We start from the raw sequence: 22,910 nt of genomic DNA, 5'->3' as shown, positions 1-22,910 counted from the left end.
TTTCTTCCCACAAAAATAAAAATTCATGCCACAGAGCCTAAGATCCTATATTATTCAGTCTACAGAGTAAAACAGGAAGATTATGAAAAGAAACAAATCTATTCACTTACACCGGCAGATAAATCATCCATTCAATCTTCCCATTCACAACAAAGTGAGTTAATGTGATAAAACATTAAATGGAGTCATGTAGTGTTAAAGCTAAGACTTTAGCTGGAGTAACGCTCCCAATTAACACCACTGAAACAAGAAGAAAACAGGTTATGAAATAGTTAAACACCACGGCACACCCACAGGGGAGAGAGGCAAGGCTGGGGAGACAAATGAGTTGAGCCGAGGAAAAATGTGTCCAGAGACATAAGGAGATGAAAGGATGAATGCTGGGAAGTAGTGTAGTTACTTCTCCCTCTTAGGCTGTGCAGCTTCACTGAGGCTTTTGATTGACAGGTGGGAAATGTTAATCCCCTGTGCTCTGCATCCTTCCTCCCTCATTCTTCTCTCACATTCCCACTCAGTGGAGGACATCCCATCAAACACGTTAATGTTTTTTCCCCAGCTCGTGTTTATGCTCATCCACTTCCTTGCCACTGATCATCACAAGGCGAATGTGCTCTCTGCCTTTGACATCCAACAACTGAAGACCTGTCATGTATAATGTATGGAGGCGGATGAAAGGTGGAAGTGCTAGTCATCTACATGCAGGATTCCTATACTCATTGGAATTTAAATCTGTACTACCACCTCGAGTTTAATCATATATTTGCATGTTGTGTGAGAAGACATAAAGACATAATTACATGCTATTTGTCCTGTGTTTACTAAACCTACGCTGTCCTATCAATCCCTGACGTTTCAGACTTGAAGCGTGCATTTGTCGCCAGGCTTGTTGTATCACGGTTGACACAGCTGTCGCCTGCATGGAATCAGGGTTGTCAGATGGTATTTCCCATCGTTCCCCAGGCTCCCACAGCTATTTGTAAGTTTGACTCTCGGCTAGCAACTGCAACAAGAATCTTTTGTTTCCATTATGCAGCAGTCAGTCAAGCTGAGGGGCCGTGTCCACAAACTGTCACTGCTGAGTGCTGTTAAGTATACAATCCATGTTTTGGACTCTCACTCTATCCCAGCCAGTTTGTCAGGGATGAGAAAGAAAACAGGGTGCGTAGCCTACAGCAATGGTTCTCAAAGTGGGGTCCGCAGCGAATAGAGAACTCCATCCATAAGTGACACAATGACAGGATAGTATTATTTTGACTTTTTTGGTCATGGGTATTATATACCTCCCTGTAATTTAACATCTAAAAAGGACTAGTGGCCAAATTGGGTTAGTTTAGGGGGAAAAGTTTAAAACACTACTGGCCTGCACACACAAACTTTCACTTATAGCTATGAAAGATTACAGGCACTGAAATAAGCTAGAATACCAAGTTAAGCATTCAGCGTGTGCTACATGCATGAATACCAAAAGGAAATGAAACATTGTCTCTGTTTAGTAGTGTTCACCTCCCTTGGCTACGAATGCATAAGAAATGTTCAACTTATAAGTGTGGAAATGAAAGGCAGTGTTCCTGTTGTCCAAACAATTCAAGGAAGAAAAAACACATAGGGCATGTACTGAAAGTAGCAACTTTTTTTTCCATTTTTGAGATACAACTATTTACATGTAACCAAAGATAATGTCATTGAAACGGGTACAAACAATTTTTTTTTCTCTTCCTGCGATTTTTGTTTTTCCAAATGACAACTCAGAAATATTGTATAAAATAAAAATATCAGCTTCAGGGAAAAAAGTAGTCTAAGCATTTTTAAATGTCCATTAACCAGTATGTACAGGAGTATTTACATTCTAAAATTTCATTCAGACCAGAATTTTGCAAAGTAATTAACAGTAAACAGTTGCAGTTATGTTCACCGCAGCCCTACAAACCAGATAAAACTAATCTGCTTATACAGGTATGGCTGTCATTCAATCAGTGATCGTACATGTGAGCAGTACAAGACGTCAAAGGTTTCGAGGGTTCAGGTGCTTCGTTATGGGTAAAATGACACCACAAAAGAATAAATAAATGGGAGCTTAATGCATGTTGTCTAATACAGACACATCATGATACAATGAGTAAAAATATGACGCTACGAGGTGGCTGGACATACAGAAACATTAAACCATCAGGAAAGCACCAACGTTGATTAACATGAGCTTAAAACTTACATTTCCTATTTAATAAATGCAACCATTTAAAAAGAAAGTTTGTGTGGGTTTAAGCCAAAACCATAATTCAGCTAAATCTATCACATACATGTACTATGTCCAGCCACTGAGCTGCGTCACACGGGGTATATTTAAACAAAACATGATCATCTCACTAGGTAAAGATTTTGCATTTACAAAGGAGGAAGCATTAAATTAAATACATTAAAAAAAAATTAATTTGATTAAAAATTCAAAAAGGAAGCACAGCAATCAATTTTTAGAGTAATTCATCACATCTGTTATACCTGTGAGTTTGATGCATAATGTAATTACATATTGTTGAATTAATTAAAATTTAAATAAGCCTTACATACTAAAATATGTCCAGATTGATAATGGGGAAGAAGGGAATTCATAAATTTCATAACCGCCTATCATTTCCAAGTGCCATTATCAGTCAAATAAAGGACATCCTATTAAAGTTGGCGTATCGTTCAGTCCTGGTTTCTTTGAAATTCATCATTTGGGGAGGGAAAAAAAAGTCCTCAAAAGGGAAAAATCTTAAAAACATATCAAAGAGAACGCCTACGCGACTTGCTAACTCGCACGGTTTACAAAATTAATGGGCACGATGAGAACATAGAAATCAAACCTTAAAAATACTCTCTTTCCCTTAACATTCAAGCCAACTGCAAACGCGTAGGTAAATGGATGTATGCATTCAAAAATCATTCCACACAAGTTTACGTATAGAGACATCAATCCGACATCCATGAAAGTGATTGTTGTTGTTTTTTTCATGCTAATTGATGATTTTCACCCTTGGCTTTGAGGTGGACGAGCAGAGATTAAAATGTAATGATCCATGAAATTTGACTCAGAGGTTCACACTCCAGCTAAGCGACCAGGAATCGAGACCCGACAGTGGACGTGAGACTCCACCTTCGGCGGCCGGCTGCTGTTAAACCTTTTCACGTTTCACGGAGAGAGGTCCGCAGTTGAGTCCGTCTTCACATTTGACATTCCACAAAAGTGTTTTCGAAACTCGATGATTTAAGCCTCACTTCTGCCTGTTCCCAGTTACCTGAGGATGAAACTTGAACCTTCCCAGTTAATCTGACTCTTGAATGTGACGCTAGTCGAGTGGAACTGAAGGAATCTGTGTGTTTGTCAGCTAGCAGGGCTTTGGTTCAGGCTATGCTCCAGAGAGGAAGTGAAACTTTTTATATTTTTGTGTGTGTGTGCCTCTATTGGTGGAAAAAAAATCAAGAGCGATCACAACACATGGTGATCATCAGGTGAAGTCAAGGGAATGCTGCTGAGACTCCAATAACCCCTTGTGGCTCCAGTTGGGTGAGGGGGGGGCACCAGAATAGCCTTGGATCCCTTTAATGTGCAGTCAGAGTGAGAGTTTGCGGTCTAGCTTTCTGTTAAAGGTGCTCCAGGTAGTCAATGACCCGCGAGATGGACTTCTGTCCTGTGGTGCCCATTGCACACTGCGCGGGGAGACAAAACAAAAACAAGAGTGTGTGAGTGTACAAACATTTACTACTGTACTTGTGAGGTCTTGAGACACTGTGAGGAAGTGAGGGGATTTTTTTTGAGAGTGTTTGGAGATTCTGTTCACTTGAAATGGCGATTTAGGAAACAGATGGTTACAGTCTTCAGTTGTGACGGGATGAGTCAAAGCTGCTGCTAAATGCACATCTGTGACTGTTCAGTTTAATATTCATGCATGAAATCATTTTTACATTTATATTTCTGCTTGAATTATGCTGCTGAGATACACAAGAATCATGGTTAATAGATGACAATTTATCGATCACATTTTATATGTGTAACGGCACATTACTGCCAAGGTACTATATGGAAGTGAAGTGCACCTAGAGGCAGAGCAATTGATGATAGAGCTGCTCAGAAGCTATTCAGATGAGAGGCAATCAAGAAGACTTCACATATTGGTCTTTACAGCAGTTTCACATATTATCAATCTTTTAGTTAAAGAAAGAAAGAGAAATTGGAAAAAAAAAATGGAGGTGCAGGAGGGGAAAGGCCGTTTAAGAAAAAGACTGCAATTATATTTGAAACTGTAAAAAAAAGGGAACATATAAAAAACGATTATTTGATTTGTGCAACAACACTGCTAAAAAATGTGCTTCTGCTTAATGGATTCAATCAGACGCCTTTTGTGTAACCTTGATACAATTTGCCCTTAGCTTGGAATAGCATCAACATTATTAGGGGTTTTAAAATACCTCCTTCTAGTACTCTTTATATTGTTATAGCCTCTCTGCTTTTCACTAATGCTATGTTCTCTGTCTGCTGGAGCAGGTTCCTGATTAGCAAGCACACCGATCAGCAGGAAGGGATACACCTGGATGCAGTGTACCCCATGTATTAAACTAAAGAAGCTGCCAGTTCAGACTCTCTCTCCTCTCTCTCCTCCCCCCCCCCCACACACTCCTCTGTTGCTTTTTAGTTCTTTAACTAAGCGTGGTGTGTGGGTGTTAAACAGTGAAACACTCACTCATTTACTCCTGACATGACTGATTTCACAGACTAACCTAACCCAATTGTTGCTCTCTGTTTATTTTCAGTACTGTTTTAAATACATTTGCTTTTGTACTATTGACTAACTGTGACTCCCCTTTTTTGTCAAAGTCTATGTGCTGAGTTGTGACAGTATTTCATCACAAGAAAATTATACAGCATGTTTCTGAATGTCCTTTTTCTTTTTACATAATTAACACAGCCTCAGTATCATCATGCACAGCAGGTTTGTCTTTCCAGTCATACTCACAGTGAGGTTCATGAAACTCAAGAACTTCTTCAGCATTTCTGTCATGATGGAGAAATCCCCTTTAGGTAGGTTTTCCCTCACAGTAGTCACATTTACCTGAGACGGGCAGAGAGGTGAAGAAACATGGCTTAAATATCTTAGAGCAGGAGAAAAAATAAAAAATAAAATCATGTACAGTGAAGTGTCTATTCTCACCTGGCTGCCCTGGCAGAGGCAACCCAGCAGTAGAGCTGTGTAGGAGGCAACAATGCTGTCCTCCATATGCTTGCCTGCATGCTGCAGAGCTGCAGTGAACACAAGGGAGAAAGAAAAAGACAATTATAGATACATATGCTGCTTCTTTTAGAGGAGACGATTTCAAACTCTCATGGTAGGAACTGCTGAATAGATACAAATTTGACTTGGGAAAGAAAACCTTTATGAGAGCAGCTTTTTCTGTAGCTGTAATTCATTGCTCAGCTCCCGAGCAGGCTGTGCTGCGACTAAGACATTGCTAATAGTGCCAATAACTCTTAAATTGTTTTACTGCACTAACTGGTGGCTACATTAGAGTAACAACAGCAAGAAAGAGAACAGGTTTGAAGGTTTGAATAGGTGATTATGAGTACATGAACTTATAATACATGAGTTGTTTTTCATTGCAACATGATTTATTCTTTTTGTGGAAGGTAATGACACTCACTAGTTGTATGCTTGAGCAATTATACCCCCTCCCTATTTTGATTAATCATTTGGATTATAAGATGATCAGAAAATGGTGACAAATTTCAAGTTGAGAAGCAGGAATTAGGTAACGTCAGGTCAATTTTGCCTGAAAAATGACGAGCAATTAACTAATTATCAAAACTGTTGCAGTTTAATTTTCTGTCAAGCCATTAAACGACTAATTTTTCTTACTCCCACTCTAATAAGTTAAGACGCACAAAAAAGAAAGAGTTTCTGCCTGAGTCCTCATCAGACACATTCAGATCTGGATTGGGATTTTAGCAAAAGCTAAAAACAGCTCCTCTTACATGCACACAAACACAACATCAAACACACCAACTCCTACCTTTATTTAGGTCCAATTCTTCATCCTCCTCCTCTTTCTTCTCAGTCTGGTTGTTCTCGGTTTGGCTGTCGTTGGTTTCGGCTGCCACCCACTGGATCTCTCCTGACGTCTCCTGCCACTCGCCGCTTTGGTCCAGTGCCGGCTTGGGCGCCTCGCTGATGAGGTCGTCAGTCTTTGCCTCGGCCAGGATGGCGGCACGCTCTCTCTCCAGGAAGAGCTAGGATGTAGAAAGAAATAAACAGACTTGAACACCAAAACATAACTTTAACTAGAGCCAAGTTACCAAAGATTTTTAATATTTCAAATGCAATAAAGTAATAGCTGTTAAAAAGAAGTACCTTGGCTTACAAGCTTAAGTCAGAGACCAACTGGGTAATACGAAATATGCTGAAACAAGCCTTTAAGTCATGAAAGGCTGAAAATATTTTAGAGTTAATCACCAATTTATTCTCAAAGGTTCTTTTCAGGCTTCCTGAAAACTTTGTGCTAATAAGTCAGTTGAGCATACAGTTTAGTTAAAGCAAAATCAATAATACAGCAAAACATTAACAAAATGGCATTTCCAACTAGAAATTCAAATCCACAAATGTGCATTGATTTTCACCTGCTTAATTGGAGCTCAAACCGTTTGGAGACACAACTTCAGATTTAAAAAAGGACTGAAGGATATAGCTTACGAGGAAATTTGAAATGATGACTGTAATATAGCGTCATTCATATTCATCAGTTTTGCCAGAGAGATATTTAAACTATGTGACAGAAGGGTGGTTTATCTATACAAAACAACCATTATCCCTCATCATTGCTCACAACAGTCTCTGTTCACATTCCCACTTCAAAACAAATCATGAAAAACTCCAACCAAGAGAAAAAAAACCCACAATGTCTGCTAAAATATTCATTAATGAGTCCTGGCACAATTCCTACCTTCACCAGGGCAGCCAAAGCACCGAAGGTTTTGGATTTATTCGCCCCATCTCCCTGAGTCTCCGCTGTGCTTGGCGATGCTGACTGTGCTGCCGTGTCTGATTGCGTTGGGTCAGCAGGCTGCAGCAGGCTGTCTTCCAGACAGGTGTTGTCGACACTGTACTCCATGTCCACTAGACAGTGGCGGTTTCTGGAGCTGTACTCCACAAGGTTAATTAGTAGACCCAAACCCTGGTATACAGAACAGAATACACAAATAAGACACACAGGGATGGGCGCCAGTTGGTCTTTTCAACAATTATTTGGCGTTTTGTTAAAGGGTGCCTCACCAGTACTCGCACGTCAAAGCGCTGCTCCTGGGGGATGTAACGTGGGACCCGGAGGACGCAATTCAGAGCTGTTACTATTAGTTGGTCCTGCTCACCTGTCTTTGTGCTTCCCCACTCTGCAGACAAAAATGACACCATTATTAACCTTTGCTCATAACTCCCTGCTAAACACCTCACAAATGCATTAAACCATGAAATCTGCAAGTATATGAGCAGCATTATTATCACCATGCCCCAAAATGTGTACCAGAACCTTATTTCATTTATACTGTCAGCCGAGCTTAAAAAAAAAAGATGTAAAATATACATATATAACAAAAAAATAACTGCAAAGTACTCTAAGAGGGTTTGGCTGCGTCTCAGAAATAGCAGATGATAATACCGTTGTCGTGAGTAAGGTTGAGCAGCACTCCTATGATGGCTCTCATGCAGTCCTCCACCGCCTTTCCCACATTACTGAAGCTACAGTGGGGCAACGCTGCACACGATGATGACAGGGAGCTGTTGTTCAGCGCCCTGCTGTACCTCTGGATCATATCTTCACAGTACCGCAAAGCTCTGGAGAAAATCAGATATACATATTTATGAGAAAAACCAAAGAGCAAAGTCAAAGAAATGAAAAAGAATGACTGTACAGCACGGCTTTCACTGCTGCGGTATGTCCACAAATAAATGAAATATCAAACTAAGATTTATTAGTGGTGAAAAACACTTGGCTGTTTCAAATTTGCTGATTACTAGTATTAATGCAGCTTGCAAATTTTTACCAGCTCCTATGCTGACAATTATAGTAAACTAAGAGCTAGTTAGCTTTGCTATTTTTTATTACTTAATGAGTGTTACATGTATTATTCCTTTACCTTAATAAAGTGAATATGTTTTAAGTAACAAACATGTAATAAAAAAACACTAATACCCCCGAGGACATTATTAAACATTATAATTAGGACAAAAAGTATGAGATTATGCCAAGTGAAAACACTGCTGATCTGTTGTAACTAAGGATGCAACGATACGAGTTTGATAGTATAATTAAAGTAAGAAGGAAGAAAATTACTGTTTCACAATAAATATGTATAAACTTAGTTCATAACACTACTCAGGATGGGTATCATTAGGATCGTATTCATACTGATATCAATACTGATCCTGCTTATCGATAAATGCTTATCAATATGCTTATAGTTACTACTCTCCATATTTTGGTGCAGACAAGACATGACATGAAAAGATGTGAAAAAATTCAACAGTTATTTCATTAACTTTTTGCAGAAATAAGTTAGATAATTTCCTGTACATATAATGAGAAATAAAGCTCTGGTTGCTGGGAATATAAATTAGAAGTTCTGAAAACTGATGCAAACTGTGTCCTGAATTAATAACTACAGGCTTATGTTATAAAAATCAGTATTACCTTGACTTTACAAGTTTTATTTTAAATTTGACAAATCCCTTCAGCATCGGAGCCGGGGGTTGCACTGAGGATGTAGGCACGGCTAACTTTGCTAAAGCAGTCAAACATGCTGCACTGCTTCAGATTTATAGAAACTTGTATTTCTAAGCTTTGTTTCATGAGGTTACTGGTGGTACGCGCCCTACACACATTACATGAAACATAATTGCCTGACGCTGGCAACTTCATCATCATAAGGGGACAGTTAGGAATTTGAAAATGTCACTATGAAATGGTATCAATTCACTACTAATTCTTGATACTCATCCCTAAACACTGCAGATGGATTGAAAAAAAAAATAAAAATAAAAATCACATGAGCAATTTTAATTAGAGGTTTTATTGTAAGTTTTTCCCAGAGCATTTGTTGGCTTTCGTTTTTAACAGTTGCTCATTATAGATTGAGATTAACTTTATGGATCCCCAAAGGGAAAATATTACTGATGTAGGTAATACACTCAAGTGTTATTATCACCAACTCCGATCCATGGCTTATTTTTAATTCATTTTTAATAGTCTGTGTTAATAATTAATCTAATTTTACATGTGACCTGAGAAAATCCTGTCTATTTCTTTGGCAGTGAAAGTAAAAATTAAAGAAAAAAAAATGATACTATCTCCAATGCAGGTGTCCATCACTGAAATGCAATTAATTAGATCTGGTATAGTGCTGGATGTTAAGTTAAGTTTGTCTTTTACACCCGACATATTTACCTACCATACCTAGTGTTACTCAACACAGATGGAAGGAAGCAGCTGGATGTTGTTGCTGTTGGTTTATGTTGTTTATGTTGAAAGCTTAAATCTTGTCCTATCGCTCCTTCGTTGATTATGAGTGACACGTTTGTATTTAATTCCCTACCAACTCAATGTTTCATCAAGTAACTTGCCACCACTGTCATTATTTTTTAGTAATAACCAAGTTATTAAAAAGGTATTGGATCATTTAGCAGAGACTCTTCTGAGGCAAGTTTTACAAATAGGAGATCGGTCTTCTTGATCACCCACCCCCCCACATTCTTTATGTATCCAAAATACTCCCACACTAGCAATTTAACATGGATACACACTTCAATGTTTGGTCCCTCAGCCATTGTTAGAACATTTCTCCTTTAACTAATATAGACAAAAGTGTGCCTGAACTTGGTGCACTATGTGCCTATGGATTACTTGGTATAATTGTTTAAATTTTCCTCACTGTAACCATTGTTGTGAAAACATATCGTGTCAATGTCCCACTCAGTGTAGCCGAGCTTTTATGGTTACAAACCATGATGTTTTAAAGTGCGGTTAGTAGAGAAATCGCTGCATCCCTACATACAGCAGTCAGCCTAAGTGTGTCCGTGTGCAGTCAATAATAACTTAAAGCTGTATCTGGTACTCACCTGGCAGAGGAGACTATGAGCTGTGAGTCTTTGTAGGCAATCAGGTAACCCTGGTTTTCTGGGTTCTGCACTGTCACCTGTTGGCAGAAGATAAAAGAGAAGCAAAATCAATAAAAGGGGAAAAGTACATTGAAAGGCTCCAACAGGAGTCAAGAAACAGAAAACGAGGGAGACACTTATGTTTGGTTCAGACTTTTGATCAATGAGATTTTAAGAGGGATCATTGATCAGTGACATTCAGTGTTTAAAAAAAAAAAAGCCTTTCATACGATAACAATAAAAGTCGGCATCCAACTCCATCCAACAGTTCTCGGAACTCAATTACTCTTGTCTTTGAGGATCACTCGTGCATGAATTTGGTAAGAGAGAAAAACCAACTTGACAAGAGAAGTACTTACACTTTCAAGCACTCTCAGACATCTCTCAGCACCCCATAAAGACGCCACAAGGTTCTCCTTGTCATCCTCTTGGCTCAGGTTCTGCACACACTCTTTAACTGTGGCAACGCAACACAAAAAATACACTACTGTTACGCATCCTGGCAGCTACATCAAAGTCAACAGATGTGACACTCGACCTTGGAAAGCAATTTTTGCACATATACACAAGTACAGAAAACAAACCGCCCACCTTTTTACTTAAGCACAAGCACAACACCCATCCCTTACACCTACCTTTGTCTACAATATGGTCCAAACCGCTCAGGAGTCGCAGTTCTTCTTTGAACCAATCCCCGGCTCTCTTGGAGGTTAGAGAGAGCAATGTCTCCATAGCGAGGTGTCCTGTCTATAAAACATCAACAAACATTTTTAAAAATCTGCAATATCCAAACAGTATCTTTCAAATTTTGTTTCCCCCTTTGGGAAATCTGACAGTTTAATGAGGACATGAGCACATTTTTGATAATTATTTGATAGTACTGCGCTGGACCCCTGCAGCACAAGTTGACTGTTGTAGATAATAATTATCTACTCTCCAAATATAATTTGACTCTCATATCAATTTCAGACGGCTGATACGGATTATAAAGCCCCAGATATGGATATAAGCATCACTTTAACATAACAAGGGCATACAATGAAACTAATGCCTTATTGAGCCTATCTATATCTAAAAAGATGAGTACAGTTCGACAGAATAATCTTCATGGGAACAGTTCTCAATGTCAACGTCACATTAATCTCCACACCCACAACCGTGATTTTCCTAATCTCAAGAAATATATCTACATGCAGCCATTTTAAAGATAACAAAAGCTTTTCTCCAAACCTGGATTAAAAGGTGTGTGGAGCAGTAAAGCCAGATTAGATTGACATTTTGCAATTGATATTGTAACTAAAAACATTAGACCACAAATAAGAATGAACTCAGAGGGTTTTGTATTTTATTATTTAAGGACAACCCACCGTGATGTTTTCCAGGTCGAGGTGCTTGTTGTGCACAGTCTCACACAGCTTCCTGATCTTCTCTTTGACCTTTGCCACTTCCTTATCCGTGAGCTGATCCTTGTGGCCCGAGTAGTCCTGGTCCAGCTCTAGCAGCTTTATCATTAGCTCCAGACAGGCCCTGTCCAGATCCATGTTAAGACGATCCCGGCTCAGAATGTACATGAGGGCGGCCGTGCACAGAGCAAGATTCTGACAGGAACAACAAATGTGCCCAAGATTAATACACCCTATTTCAAAGTTTAAACTAGTTGAATTAAGTTTAATAAAATAAAGTTTGAAATACTACACAACAGGAATGGCTGCACTTAAATGATGACTAAAACTTAAATAAATACTTAAATACTGAAGACTTCAAGGCCTTGACTTGAATATAATTAAAATAAATTACAATTTTTAAATAACTGTAGGCAGTTAGAATTTAAACATCCTCCTCAGCAAATATTGCAGAGGTGCAAGACATTGGAGCAAACATCACTCTCCAAATTAAATTTAGTGTTTCTATAAAGAAAACCAACGACTGATGTCAAATAGAAAATAGACTCATTTGTGTGTGATTAATCAGTCCTGTGGAGATTGGAAAAGCAGATGACAGGACAGAGTTTTACTGACCGGGTGTTGAGGAGCATCACTGAGCATTTTGAAGACTTGTGCCACTTTCCCTCTGGCCCGCAGGTGCATCCTGAAGCCAGGCATGGCGCACCTCGTGGCCAGGCTGATTATACTGGAGCAGTGAGAGAGGGAAGGAGAGAAAGGAAGGATTACACAAATGTTGGTTCAAATATCAGTTGTGTGCTAAAAACCAAGATAAATGAGACAGACTGTGGCTCAGACTACTTCCAAATCTGCATCATCATTTGTAAATCCCATCTGCAACATGTTCTGTTTTGTTTTTCTAATCTTTTCACCCTGTTTTTCTCTGATTGTCTAAAGAAAATCATCCTAAAAGGAGGCTGGATTTCCTACAGCTTTTGTCTGATGAAATACTGCAGCCATCGTTGTCTTCCCTGAGTGGATTCCATTTTCATAGCAGAATGGCTGCATGCGTTATCGGACTACAGAAAAACACACTTTATCTCAGCCTATTACCACCAAAGATGATAGAAAGAAAAGTGAGAAGGATAAACACAGCAGAGAGGAAGGAAAAATATAGGAACATGATGTCTGTAGAGGGTTCATCAGTTTTGTTGTAGTCAAAACAAGCGAGCTTTGAATTAACAGGACACGAAAAAAAGACAATCGAATGTCACCATCAGCGTTACATTCACTGTGGTCTCTTTAAAAACATTAATTTTGTTTAACTACCTCATGCTGCTTCCTGATAGCATAATTATTATTGTTCGGTTGTGGATTGGTGCGGTTTTAAAAGCTTTGATCAACCAAAGCACCTGTTCCTCTAATTGCTTTATAAATAGCCTAATGCCAGGTGACATGAACAAATGTTAAGTGACAGGTGCTGCTGCCATTCACATCAATTTAGTCAGGTACTTGGCACTCGTACAAATCAGTACCATCAATGTGCCACCAAAAAAAAAAAAAAAAGTATGTCAGAGCAGACTTAGTGCATCTAATTGCTCCTCTGCAGAACATCGCCACGAAGGCAGCAGTAAGTGTTTTATTCCACTTACCTAAGGCATCTTGTGTTGAGTGGCTGGCTGCTCTTCAGCCCGGTCTCCAGGTACTCAAAGTCATCTGTGAACTCTTGATTCTCTCCGAACTCCACCACGTCATTGAAGTGCTTCACATGTTGCACCACCGTGTACAGCTGATGGAGGGGCGAATGGGGTTAATTACAGGTAATTGGGAAGCAGTGCATCTGTCCAGGGACACCATCAACTCACACACACACACACACATATAGATACACAAACCCACAGTGGGAGAAATGCTCTCATTGTTAAGTCCCCCTATAGTAAGTTCCATTAGAAGCAATAGCTGACTGTGCTAATACCTCTCATCAATAATAGCTCAGCATGTGGAGGTAGGGCCTGATCATCATTAGACTCATACGTTTACCAGTATCAACAGTCATGCTGTGTGTACACTCAGCATGCCACAGGAAGGAGGACCTGACTTTGTGTTGTGTAAGCTTAGCTGAAGCCATTTAACCTCAGGGGATCTGTGGCTGAAAGCCTGATCTGAGGCCAAAGGGCCCATCTGTAAATGACACCGGCTGTAGGGGAGTTTAAATTAACAGCAACAGTCCACACTGCTACCTCCAACTCGTACTGGGGATTCAAATAAACAATGGTGAGCTAGACATGCTTCAAAATGAATGCTAACTCCTTATTGTACAATCTAGATCAATGGGTAGAAGCAGTTTTGGTTGAATTAAAAAAACAGCAGGCAAACGAATACAGAGAGAATTGAACATAAATAGCTCCTACTTTCCTGTTTCCCAGAAGTAGGGACTTTACCACACATCTGAAAAGACAATATCTCAGTGTGCTCTAAACTCACCTCCTTGTGCTCCTTCCTGCATTTGAGAGCCGTGACAATATCCTGGTTGAGTCGCGTGGGGAGGGTCTCTGACTTAATGACTTTGGGCGGAGGTGGAGGGGCTTTGAACAAGCCATCATCTTTATGGGAGTTGCTGTCCTTGCTGCTGCTGCTGCTGCTGCTGCTGCTCGATAAAATGGCCTGAGGAGGAAAGAGGCGGAGAAAATGGAGCTCATACCACAGCAGCGAAATCTGTTTAATGACATGTCCGCTAGATTTACCACAGCTGAATAGTCTGTTAAGCACACAAGTCTTTAATAACTGTTGTTAACAGATGTCAGATGAGGAAGTGCAAAGTTAACAACTTTTAAATCCCAGTTGCCAGACTCTGATTAGCTCGTCTCTGAGAGAACATTTATTTCCATGAGGGAAATTACACACAGAATTAAGTATACGCTGGTCCACTTGTCTAACAACTCCAAGTGAACAGAAAGAGACTAATTAGAGCAATTAATAAAGACCTGTTGACTACTAAGTGAACAAAAAACAATATCCTGGATTGCTGACATTAGGCAATGGGGAATTCTTAAACAAATGGTACAGATTATTAACATTCGCTTTACATAGTACACCCTGTAATATTGTAATATTGCTTTGTGTATAAAACGAATGCATACATCTCAAATGAAAAATCTGAATACATCACAAATGCACAGTGGGCCCCGTTCCTGAAAAGCTGCCACATGATTAGTGTTATAAATAAACACACAAAGCCACACACACACAGTGCTGCGAACCACTAGGAGGCTCATATCTTACCTGAGAAGTTTGAGATTGAGAATTAGGAGGCGTGGGTATCTCTTCAGGCTCAGGTTGGTTCCAGTGGCGAGCGTTGTACACAGCTTTAGCGGGAGACTAAAACACAGCAAAGAATCAATTAGTAAATTAACGAAACCAGATTCAGTGATTCACATACATTCATTTACTGACAACTGTGAACTCTTGATTAACCCAAAGCAGCAAAAACAATGCCACAGGTGCTATAAAGGCTGTATAATAAAAACACTGGACACCCATGTTAATCTGAATAAACGTTTCGCACAAAGCTTAAGCTATTGTTGTTTATTAGCACGACTGAACACATAAATATCGTATACTGTAATCACGGTGATAGACTGAGACAACGGCAGCCTCGCTAGGGAGCACGAGAGTCCGCAAGCAGTGCAAAACATTTCCTGAAAATGACACATTGTTCGACTCAATTATGTAATGTGAAGGCAATGTGCAGGGTTGTGTTGATGACGTAGAAACAGTAAAGACACGGACAGGCCACAAATAACCCAAAGCAACAGCAAAAACCTAATGCAGATAAACAATGAACATTACACAAAACACAACAAACTGAAGCTGAGTGATTCTGATAATATGAACCTGACCAAGAGGTAATGCTAGTGAACACACATTTAACACATTGATCCGATACTGCTGTCACAAGTTAAAGTCAAGACTTCACCATTCATAAACTACAACTGTAGTTCCAGCACACATCACAAAACTATACAGCACTAAATGAAAACCAAAGATGGACTTGATTCTAGACCACTTGCTCCCCTTTTCTCTGTTGCTCACCTCTCCCATTATCTATTTTTAGACAGGGTGGGTATTATGTTACGTAAATGTCATTTAAACATCAATAACATTAAAAAGGATGCTTGTTCAAGGCCAAGTAGTGTCAGACTTGAGTTCAACCCTGGTCAGATAACGCGCCATGACCCACTCATATTGATCGCAGACTCCTGTTAACCGGGCATCAATCTGAATAGGTCAAGAGATTCTCGTCTGCGCTGTATTAGTTTGTGGAATTACAGAACAAGCTGACTAATGGGCAATTATCACAAAAGACACTGGATAAAACAATGTGAAAGCAGGCAAAGAAAAACAGAGTGAATTTCTAGCATAGTATAGCACCTTTTTGGGTCCACTGAAGATCTTTTTGAATCCAGTGCCAGATTTATCACCTGGCTTCCCTGAGCGTCCTTTCTGTCCCTCAGTGAGCCCAGGACTGCAGTCATCAGAGAAGTCAAAAGCATCTGTTGGAGAAACCAGATTGTTGATGGCAAGAAACAAGCATCAGAATGTTAATGTGCCTGGACATTAGCCACAGTGGGTCATCTTTCCTCTACAAAGCAGTAAACTATTATCACAGATCTCAGTCACCAAATCTGTTTCCATCTCAGTAACTTCAGAGCCAGCTCACCTGTGTTGCTGCTGGCCTGGCTGTCCTGGGAGTCACTGGTGTGGGGGCTGTCCACACTGGAGCTTAGAGCAGCCAAAGCTGCGGCCGCCTTCTTGGCCTTCTTCTCTTTGGCCTGAGTGCTCTCCTCATCGCTGTCACTCTCACTCAGATCATCGAAGCCGAAGTACTTGATCTTGTAGTTACTCTTGCCTGCCATGCCAACTTCTGAACCCTCCTCGCCTTCCTGGTCTTCTTTGTCCTCAAAGCCAAAGAACTCCAGCTTTGTCTCTGCCTTCGTCTTCTTTGTCTTGGTCTGGGTGGGTCTGAATCTTAGACGATACAGGGAGAGGATTAGTTTATCTGTTTGTTTACATTGTTTTTTTAAATCAACATTACTAAGACTGGAAGAAAGATGCAGAAACTGGAGCCAAAGCCAACAGCAGTTAAGGGATACAAAAACACAATGCTGCTGTTTCAGCAACTGCTTTCCACATTATGGACCCACTGAGAAGGGACACTCCATGTATTAGAGATACTGAAAGCAGTGTCTCCAAACAGAAGACCTAGACAATGTCTAAAATATACTCTATTCTACTTTCTGTCATTCAAGTCAATTCATCATCTAGATGTACAGATGCATATGTGATAGCTTCTGTTATTCTAAGTTTTGTTTAGGTAAAATGTTTCATTTATAAGACTGTCAAATTAAAGCCTCAGGCTGTAAGTAAGTCAATTCCTAGTCCTGTTTACAACATATCCACCTGACAAAGAAAGAGTAAAACAGTGTACAGATCATAAACTTTTATTGGATTTCTATTATCAAGCAACAACTTAGACTTGAGTAGCAGGTAAAACCTTAAAGTACGCACACGCCTTTAAAATAACAGCCTTGTCGCGTTTACACTTCAAAAACAAGTTTTTTTTAGTTTGACTCTGTTTTGTAAAAGCAGTAAGGCCATACTTGATAGCATAAGCTTAGTGGCAATCTGTTGCCATTTAGACATCCATATTAAGACCTACATCTATAAACGAGTGTGCATGTTATTCCTCAGCATCTGAGTAAATCATATTTCATACAATCCAGACCTGATGGTGGATCAAGTGTAGTTAAAGAAGCTTTGTTTAATGCTACACTCTTAAGAAGTGTGCATGGATAATTGCACAGTGAAGTACAAACAGTCATTTCATTGTCAATGCTGAGTACTAAAAAACTGAACAGTTCACACACGCAAACTCTCATCACATTAAATTATGAAAACTTATAAAGAAGATAAGAAGCTTTAATGTCATTAAAGCACACGAGATACAATGAAATTTCGTTTGGGAGCAATCCTTGTAGCAGCTACAATCAGTATAAATATAAATAAATATGTGTTTAAAATAAAAATAAATAAAACAAATCTAAAAGTATGTATAAAGATCAAGTAACAACAAGAACAAGTTAAAGTACAGGTAAAATTGCAGTATGAGATACAACTGTGTATTGATTTTGACAAACTGTGAGAAATGTTTAAGATATTTTTCCAACAATTATGAAACCAAAATGACTACAAATTTTTCCCCAGGAATTTTAAGGACAACACATGCTGTTAAGACGTGGAATTAAAAAAGAACTTACCTAGTAGATTTAGGTGGAGGAGCGTCTGACTTCTTCTTCATCTGGCCTGCTTCTCCAAGGTCAGGAGGTGCAGCCGGGGTGACCAGTTCATCAATGCTCCGCTCTATTGAATCCTGGATGGTGACGTTGCATACCGACAGACAGGAAGGGTGCAGAACTGTGTAGTCCCGTACCCTCCCACCTCCCCTGCCTGCGGGCTTGGCTGCTGTTTTAGTGTTGGCAGCAGTATTACTTGCACTAGCAGAAAGGACACTGTTGGGTTTATCTTGGGCAGTCGCTGTTGCAGGGGGCTTGCTGCTGTCATTTTCATGAGGCTCAGAGGACGTTTTGTTAAGCCGGCTGGGCCGCTGGTATTTCTTGGTGTTTGAGATCCTCAGGGTAAAAGGGGACGGGGGAATGTTATCCACTGTTTCTGGTGGAGGTTCTGTGGGAGGCTCCAGCTCAGTGCTTCTCATCTCTTCTGATGGGAATTCATCATAAGAGGAGGATGTTAGGAAGTCTCTGCTACCACCTGGTACATTAGTGGAGTGTTTAAAGGAGGTCTCTATATTAGTAGAGGAGAAGATGGACCTCTCGGTCCCTGAGGATTTATGAACATCAGAGGGGGTTGTGTTTGACAAAGAGGCCAGGTATCCAGGTTTCTGGTTGCTATCTGCTGTACTTTTGAACCAGGGCTTGCTATTTTTAACATCATTCTGTCCAGATATTTGTTTGCCTGTGAACGGAGAAGAAAATTACATATGGTCACACAAAAGAACTATCCACCAAAATTAACAGGTGTAATGAAATGGCAGGGGCACACTTAAAGGCACAGATACATTATTCTTATGTGTTGATTGCTTACTTGGGATTTTGGCTGTTGAGATTGCAGTAGACTGTGCAGAAGTCTTAACAGTGGCTGTCCCACTGCCCTGCAATGCAGCTGTCTTTGTGACGTCCCCTTCATTGACTTTCAACTGGGACACACTGTGAGAGGTCACAGTTTTGGACTCGTCGTCACTGTCAAACCCAAATGGGTCCTCCTCACTGTCGCTGTCCTCAAGCCTGGGCCTCTTGGGAAGCTCTGCAACTTCTTGTTTTAATAGAGGCCTTTTGGCCCCCAACTGAGCCTTGTAGGTGGTCTCCCCCCATTTGGTGGTCAAGGTGGGCTTTTTATTGGAGAAGACCTCTTCAAATTTCGAATTAGCCTCCCCTCCCTTGCGGTTGTATGTTTTCCCAAATCTGGATGTCATGTTGGTGTCTTTATGTTACATATTCCCTGTGAAAAGAGGCAGAGGAGATTGAACACAGTCATGCTTGGAAGAGGCAGACTTAGGTTTACTGTACAAATCTAAGTCTACGCAAAAATACGCTAAATATAACAATACTCATAAGTTACAGCAGTATCGAAACATTTACTAACACACAGAAGAGATCAAATATGCTCTGAACCAATCAAACTTAAGGTCGGATAAATCAATTCATGAACTATCGCCAAGTGAAGTGTCAACTATGGACTGATAGCACACAAAGTTAGCATAGCTAGCTGGCTCGCTAGCTGAATGAGAGCAGCTTCAAACAACATGATCGGTCATCTGTGAGCGACACGAAGGACGACTGGAGCGATGTACATCAACTTTAATGAGATCGGGGTTTGGCTATGGTCATACTCTGTCAGCAGAGTTAACTTACAGTCTGTTAACCCTCGCTAGGCCTCTTACTTGTAAAGTTACTATAAAAGTTAGCCATTAGCTCTGCCACGGCTAAACTACGCTAACGTTATAGGTTAGTCCCCTGTTTACATTTCACGTTTGACCTCATCAAACGTCGGGAATCTCGTATTTTTTAAAAATATGATCAAGCAATTAAACATATGCATATTCGGAAGCATAGATTCAAGTATGAATATCGTCGTGAATGCAGGAGAGCCGCAGCACTCAGTGTTACCTTTCAACTTGTTTTTTAGCCAGCCGGCTAAGGCCTGATCTCCCACTGGCGCACAAATCAAGCGGGTAAAGTCCGTAAATCGCTGCAGAAACAACTCTAGAAACACGTTTCTTGCCGGAATATGTCTCAAGGTTAATGCCCGTTACCAAAGAAAAGCAGCCTAAACGCACACGTAGCTAATATAGTCTAAATATAGTGGATAATCCGGACTTTTTGCATGTTGTAGTGCGATTGACGGCCATTAAAATATCCCCTCCCTCCTAGTTCCCTGGCAGGAGCCCCGCGTAGTGCGCCGCACGAAGGGAAGCGACCAATCCGCAGCCAGGATCTATGAGGCTGTGTCAGTAAGCGTGGCTCTGATTGGTTAAAAACTGAAACCATAATAAACGACAGGGGGCAGTGGAGGACCATATGAGTTAAAAACTGGAGACGTGCTGAAGGGAAACCATGCTGTTATTGATTATCAAAAGGAAAATGGAGATATTTTTCCAATTATTTTTTTGGTTTGTTAAATTTTACACACATGAATGTAAAATGTTTAATGTTCATTAAATATTAGGGCCATAATGAATGGGAAAAATCTGAGATTTCGAGAATTAAGAAAAAAAGGGGAAGAGTAATTATATCATAAAAAGACTTCACTTTATGAAATAACCTGTTATTATGAGGAAATTGTAATAGTTAAGATACGATAAGATGTAGCCTATCTTTACTGATCCCCCTTGGGATACATTCAAATTGACAGTAGCCTATAGTGGAGGGGGAAACTAGCAGTGCAAGTGTAAAATGAGATAAAATAAAATACTATATACAGTAAACAATCTCTGTGTAAATAAATCTGCAGTATTTACATGTGCAATATGCAGAAGTTCCTGAAGTTATATACATGTGTGCAATATCTTCCTCAGATTTACATAATAAGGACAGCATCAGTCTTTTTAAGTGGGAATGGGAGGTAGCCTACTGGGGGCTGTGAAGCATATGACTGCGTTTAGAGGTTATACTGTAGTATAGGTTTCACAAATAACAAAATACTTCATCTTTAAGCACATCAGCACCAGATTATTATAAATGATCAGGAAACAGAGAATTGTGTGTCTATTTGTTCACCAAAAAGTTCAACTATTCACAGGGAACATTAAACTTTTTTTCTGGTCATTGAAGTTAGTTTTTTGTTGTTGTTTATGTTGTAAGCTCCATAAACAAACATTCATTTGTGTCCCTTGTGTACAGTTGGTGTCAGATGTCTCAGACTGGCATTTGCATGGTTAAATTCTACTTGGCATTGTTTGTTTATAGCAGACCAGCTCGCATTGCCATCTTAAAAAACTATGAGATGGATCAAATTGCTTATTTTCATGATCCACAGAGGATGACTCCTACTGACATTAGTGATTTTCCCTGTACTGCCACCTAAAGGTCAAGGCTTTGTTTTACCAGTGAAATCTGTGGTGATCTACTTTTCTTTTAGTGACACCACCAGATTGACATCTATGACTTGCAGTGAAATGTCTTAACAACTACGGGATGGATTGCCATGAAATTTGGTACAAATATTAATGTCTGCACTAAAAGCTTAATGAGCCAACACCTGCAGAACTGATGACATCCCCATCAGCCTCAGCTGTCCTTTTTTAAATTCTAATTAGCAGTTAGTAACTAAGATGGGGAATGTGGTGAACATTATACCTGCTTAACATTAACATGCTGACATAAGCATTTAGCTCAAGCCGCCACGGTACTTAAAGCACAGCTTCCCAGAACTGGATAGTTCATGTACAAGTCACTTAACTGATATCAGTAAGAGATTCTGTTCCCAATAGTGTTAGTACATTGATTGCCCCATCAAAAATTCAATCAAATGAAAATGTATTACTTTGATAACACTATAAAGTATATAATCAATGAAAACTTGAATTTTATACAGCTAAGTTAGGTTATTGCATGCTCACTAGCCTGAGCAGCAAACACCTGCAGCATGCTGAAAACAGAAACCAGATAGATCACCAACACTGGCTCTCAGTCTGTAGTGCAGATGGTGTCAAATGAATGAATAGTGTGTTATAAAGAGCTCAGGTCTGCAGGGTAAATTGCTCCCAATTGTATCAACACTGAAATGGCCATTACTCAAACAGACATCACATCTTCAAAGCTCAGAAGTCCTCATAAGGATGGGATGCCAGGACAACTTTGCATTAATGGCTGGTGTCCAGTTAGAAACAGAGGGCTGCTAATTTCCCATGGGTGGCATTTGAAATATTTTTTTCAAGTAGGCTATCTCTGTGTAAGATTTTTTGCTGTATCACTCCAAGGAGCTACTGTCTCAGTTAATTATGTCTCAGGATCCCTGTTGAAACAAGTCACTTGCAGCTGCTGTCTATATTTTTTCAATGCCGAGAATAACGTATTAAATCCATGAACATGTTTCTCAGTTTTTGAGGAGTAGTCCTGTCTTAGATCATAATAAAACAGATGACCAAAGGCCATCATTATGCAACATTTGGGCGAAGATAAGAGTGTGAAAAATGCAGGCTGAACATACAGATTTCTGGCATCAGAAAGACTGTCACTCCACATCAAGGCTCAGAGGTGGTGAGGTAATACAGCCATGCCCTGGATGACTAATGGTTTTTTAGGTCTTGGCAGTCTGAGTCATGACTTCATTAACAAGCAACTTTTCAGCAGAGTCTAAGATGTAATCTCTCTGTATGTTTTGCAGTTTTGGAATAAACTTGTCAGGTGTAGCATCTGCCAAGACATTTGGCAACATAGTCAAAATGAACCAATGCTCAAGGTAAAATGATACACAGTCGTTTTACTGACAAGAAAATGAACATGAGCGATTGGTTGCAACACTGATACTGAGCCATGAGATGGCAGCAACACTTGCTGTCAAGCTGCTGTCTCACTACTTTTTCTTGCTGTTGTTGTCGGTTTTTGTTTGGTTATTTTCCCCCAAAAAATTGCACAATTAGTCTTTGACCAGAGATGTATATATCCATCAACAGAGTGCTTACTATGTGGTAATATTTCACCAGAGCAAGTACAAATATTTTTAAATGTCCAGTAGATCTTAAAAATATCGTGTGAATATGATACATGACTGCGGG

The 22,910-nt window shown here is 39.8% G+C and overlaps 1 protein-coding gene across 1 annotated transcript; it reads right to left on the bottom strand.

Annotated features, from left to right (window-relative positions):
* Positions 1-1,622: 1,622 nt before the first annotated feature.
* wapla (WAPL cohesin release factor a) lies at positions 1,623-20,031 on the bottom strand. Its single transcript, XM_053333076.1, has 20 exons — positions 19,801-20,031; positions 18,719-19,132; positions 17,875-18,589; positions 16,278-16,585; positions 15,989-16,110; positions 14,840-14,935; positions 14,042-14,221; positions 13,210-13,346; positions 12,194-12,305; positions 11,543-11,773; positions 10,811-10,922; positions 10,535-10,632; positions 10,137-10,213; positions 7,681-7,856; positions 7,299-7,414; positions 6,970-7,200; positions 6,043-6,259; positions 5,187-5,275; positions 4,992-5,087; positions 1,623-3,687 (listed from the first exon to the last, which is right to left on the bottom strand). Exons 2-20 carry the CDS (start codon positions 19,104-19,106, stop codon positions 3,622-3,624), a joined length of 3,567 nt encoding a protein of 1,188 aa, XP_053189051.1. The 5' UTR covers positions 19,107-19,132; positions 19,801-20,031; the 3' UTR covers positions 1,623-3,621.
* Between the last annotated feature and the right edge of the window lie 2,879 nt (positions 20,032-22,910).

The sequence above is a fragment of the Scomber japonicus genome, chromosome 14 (assembly GCF_027409825.1).
Source record: "Scomber japonicus isolate fScoJap1 chromosome 14, fScoJap1.pri, whole genome shotgun sequence".
Taxonomy (NCBI): Eukaryota; Metazoa; Chordata; class Actinopteri; order Scombriformes; family Scombridae; genus Scomber; species Scomber japonicus.
This window is presented reverse-complemented; position numbering and strand designations above follow the sequence as displayed.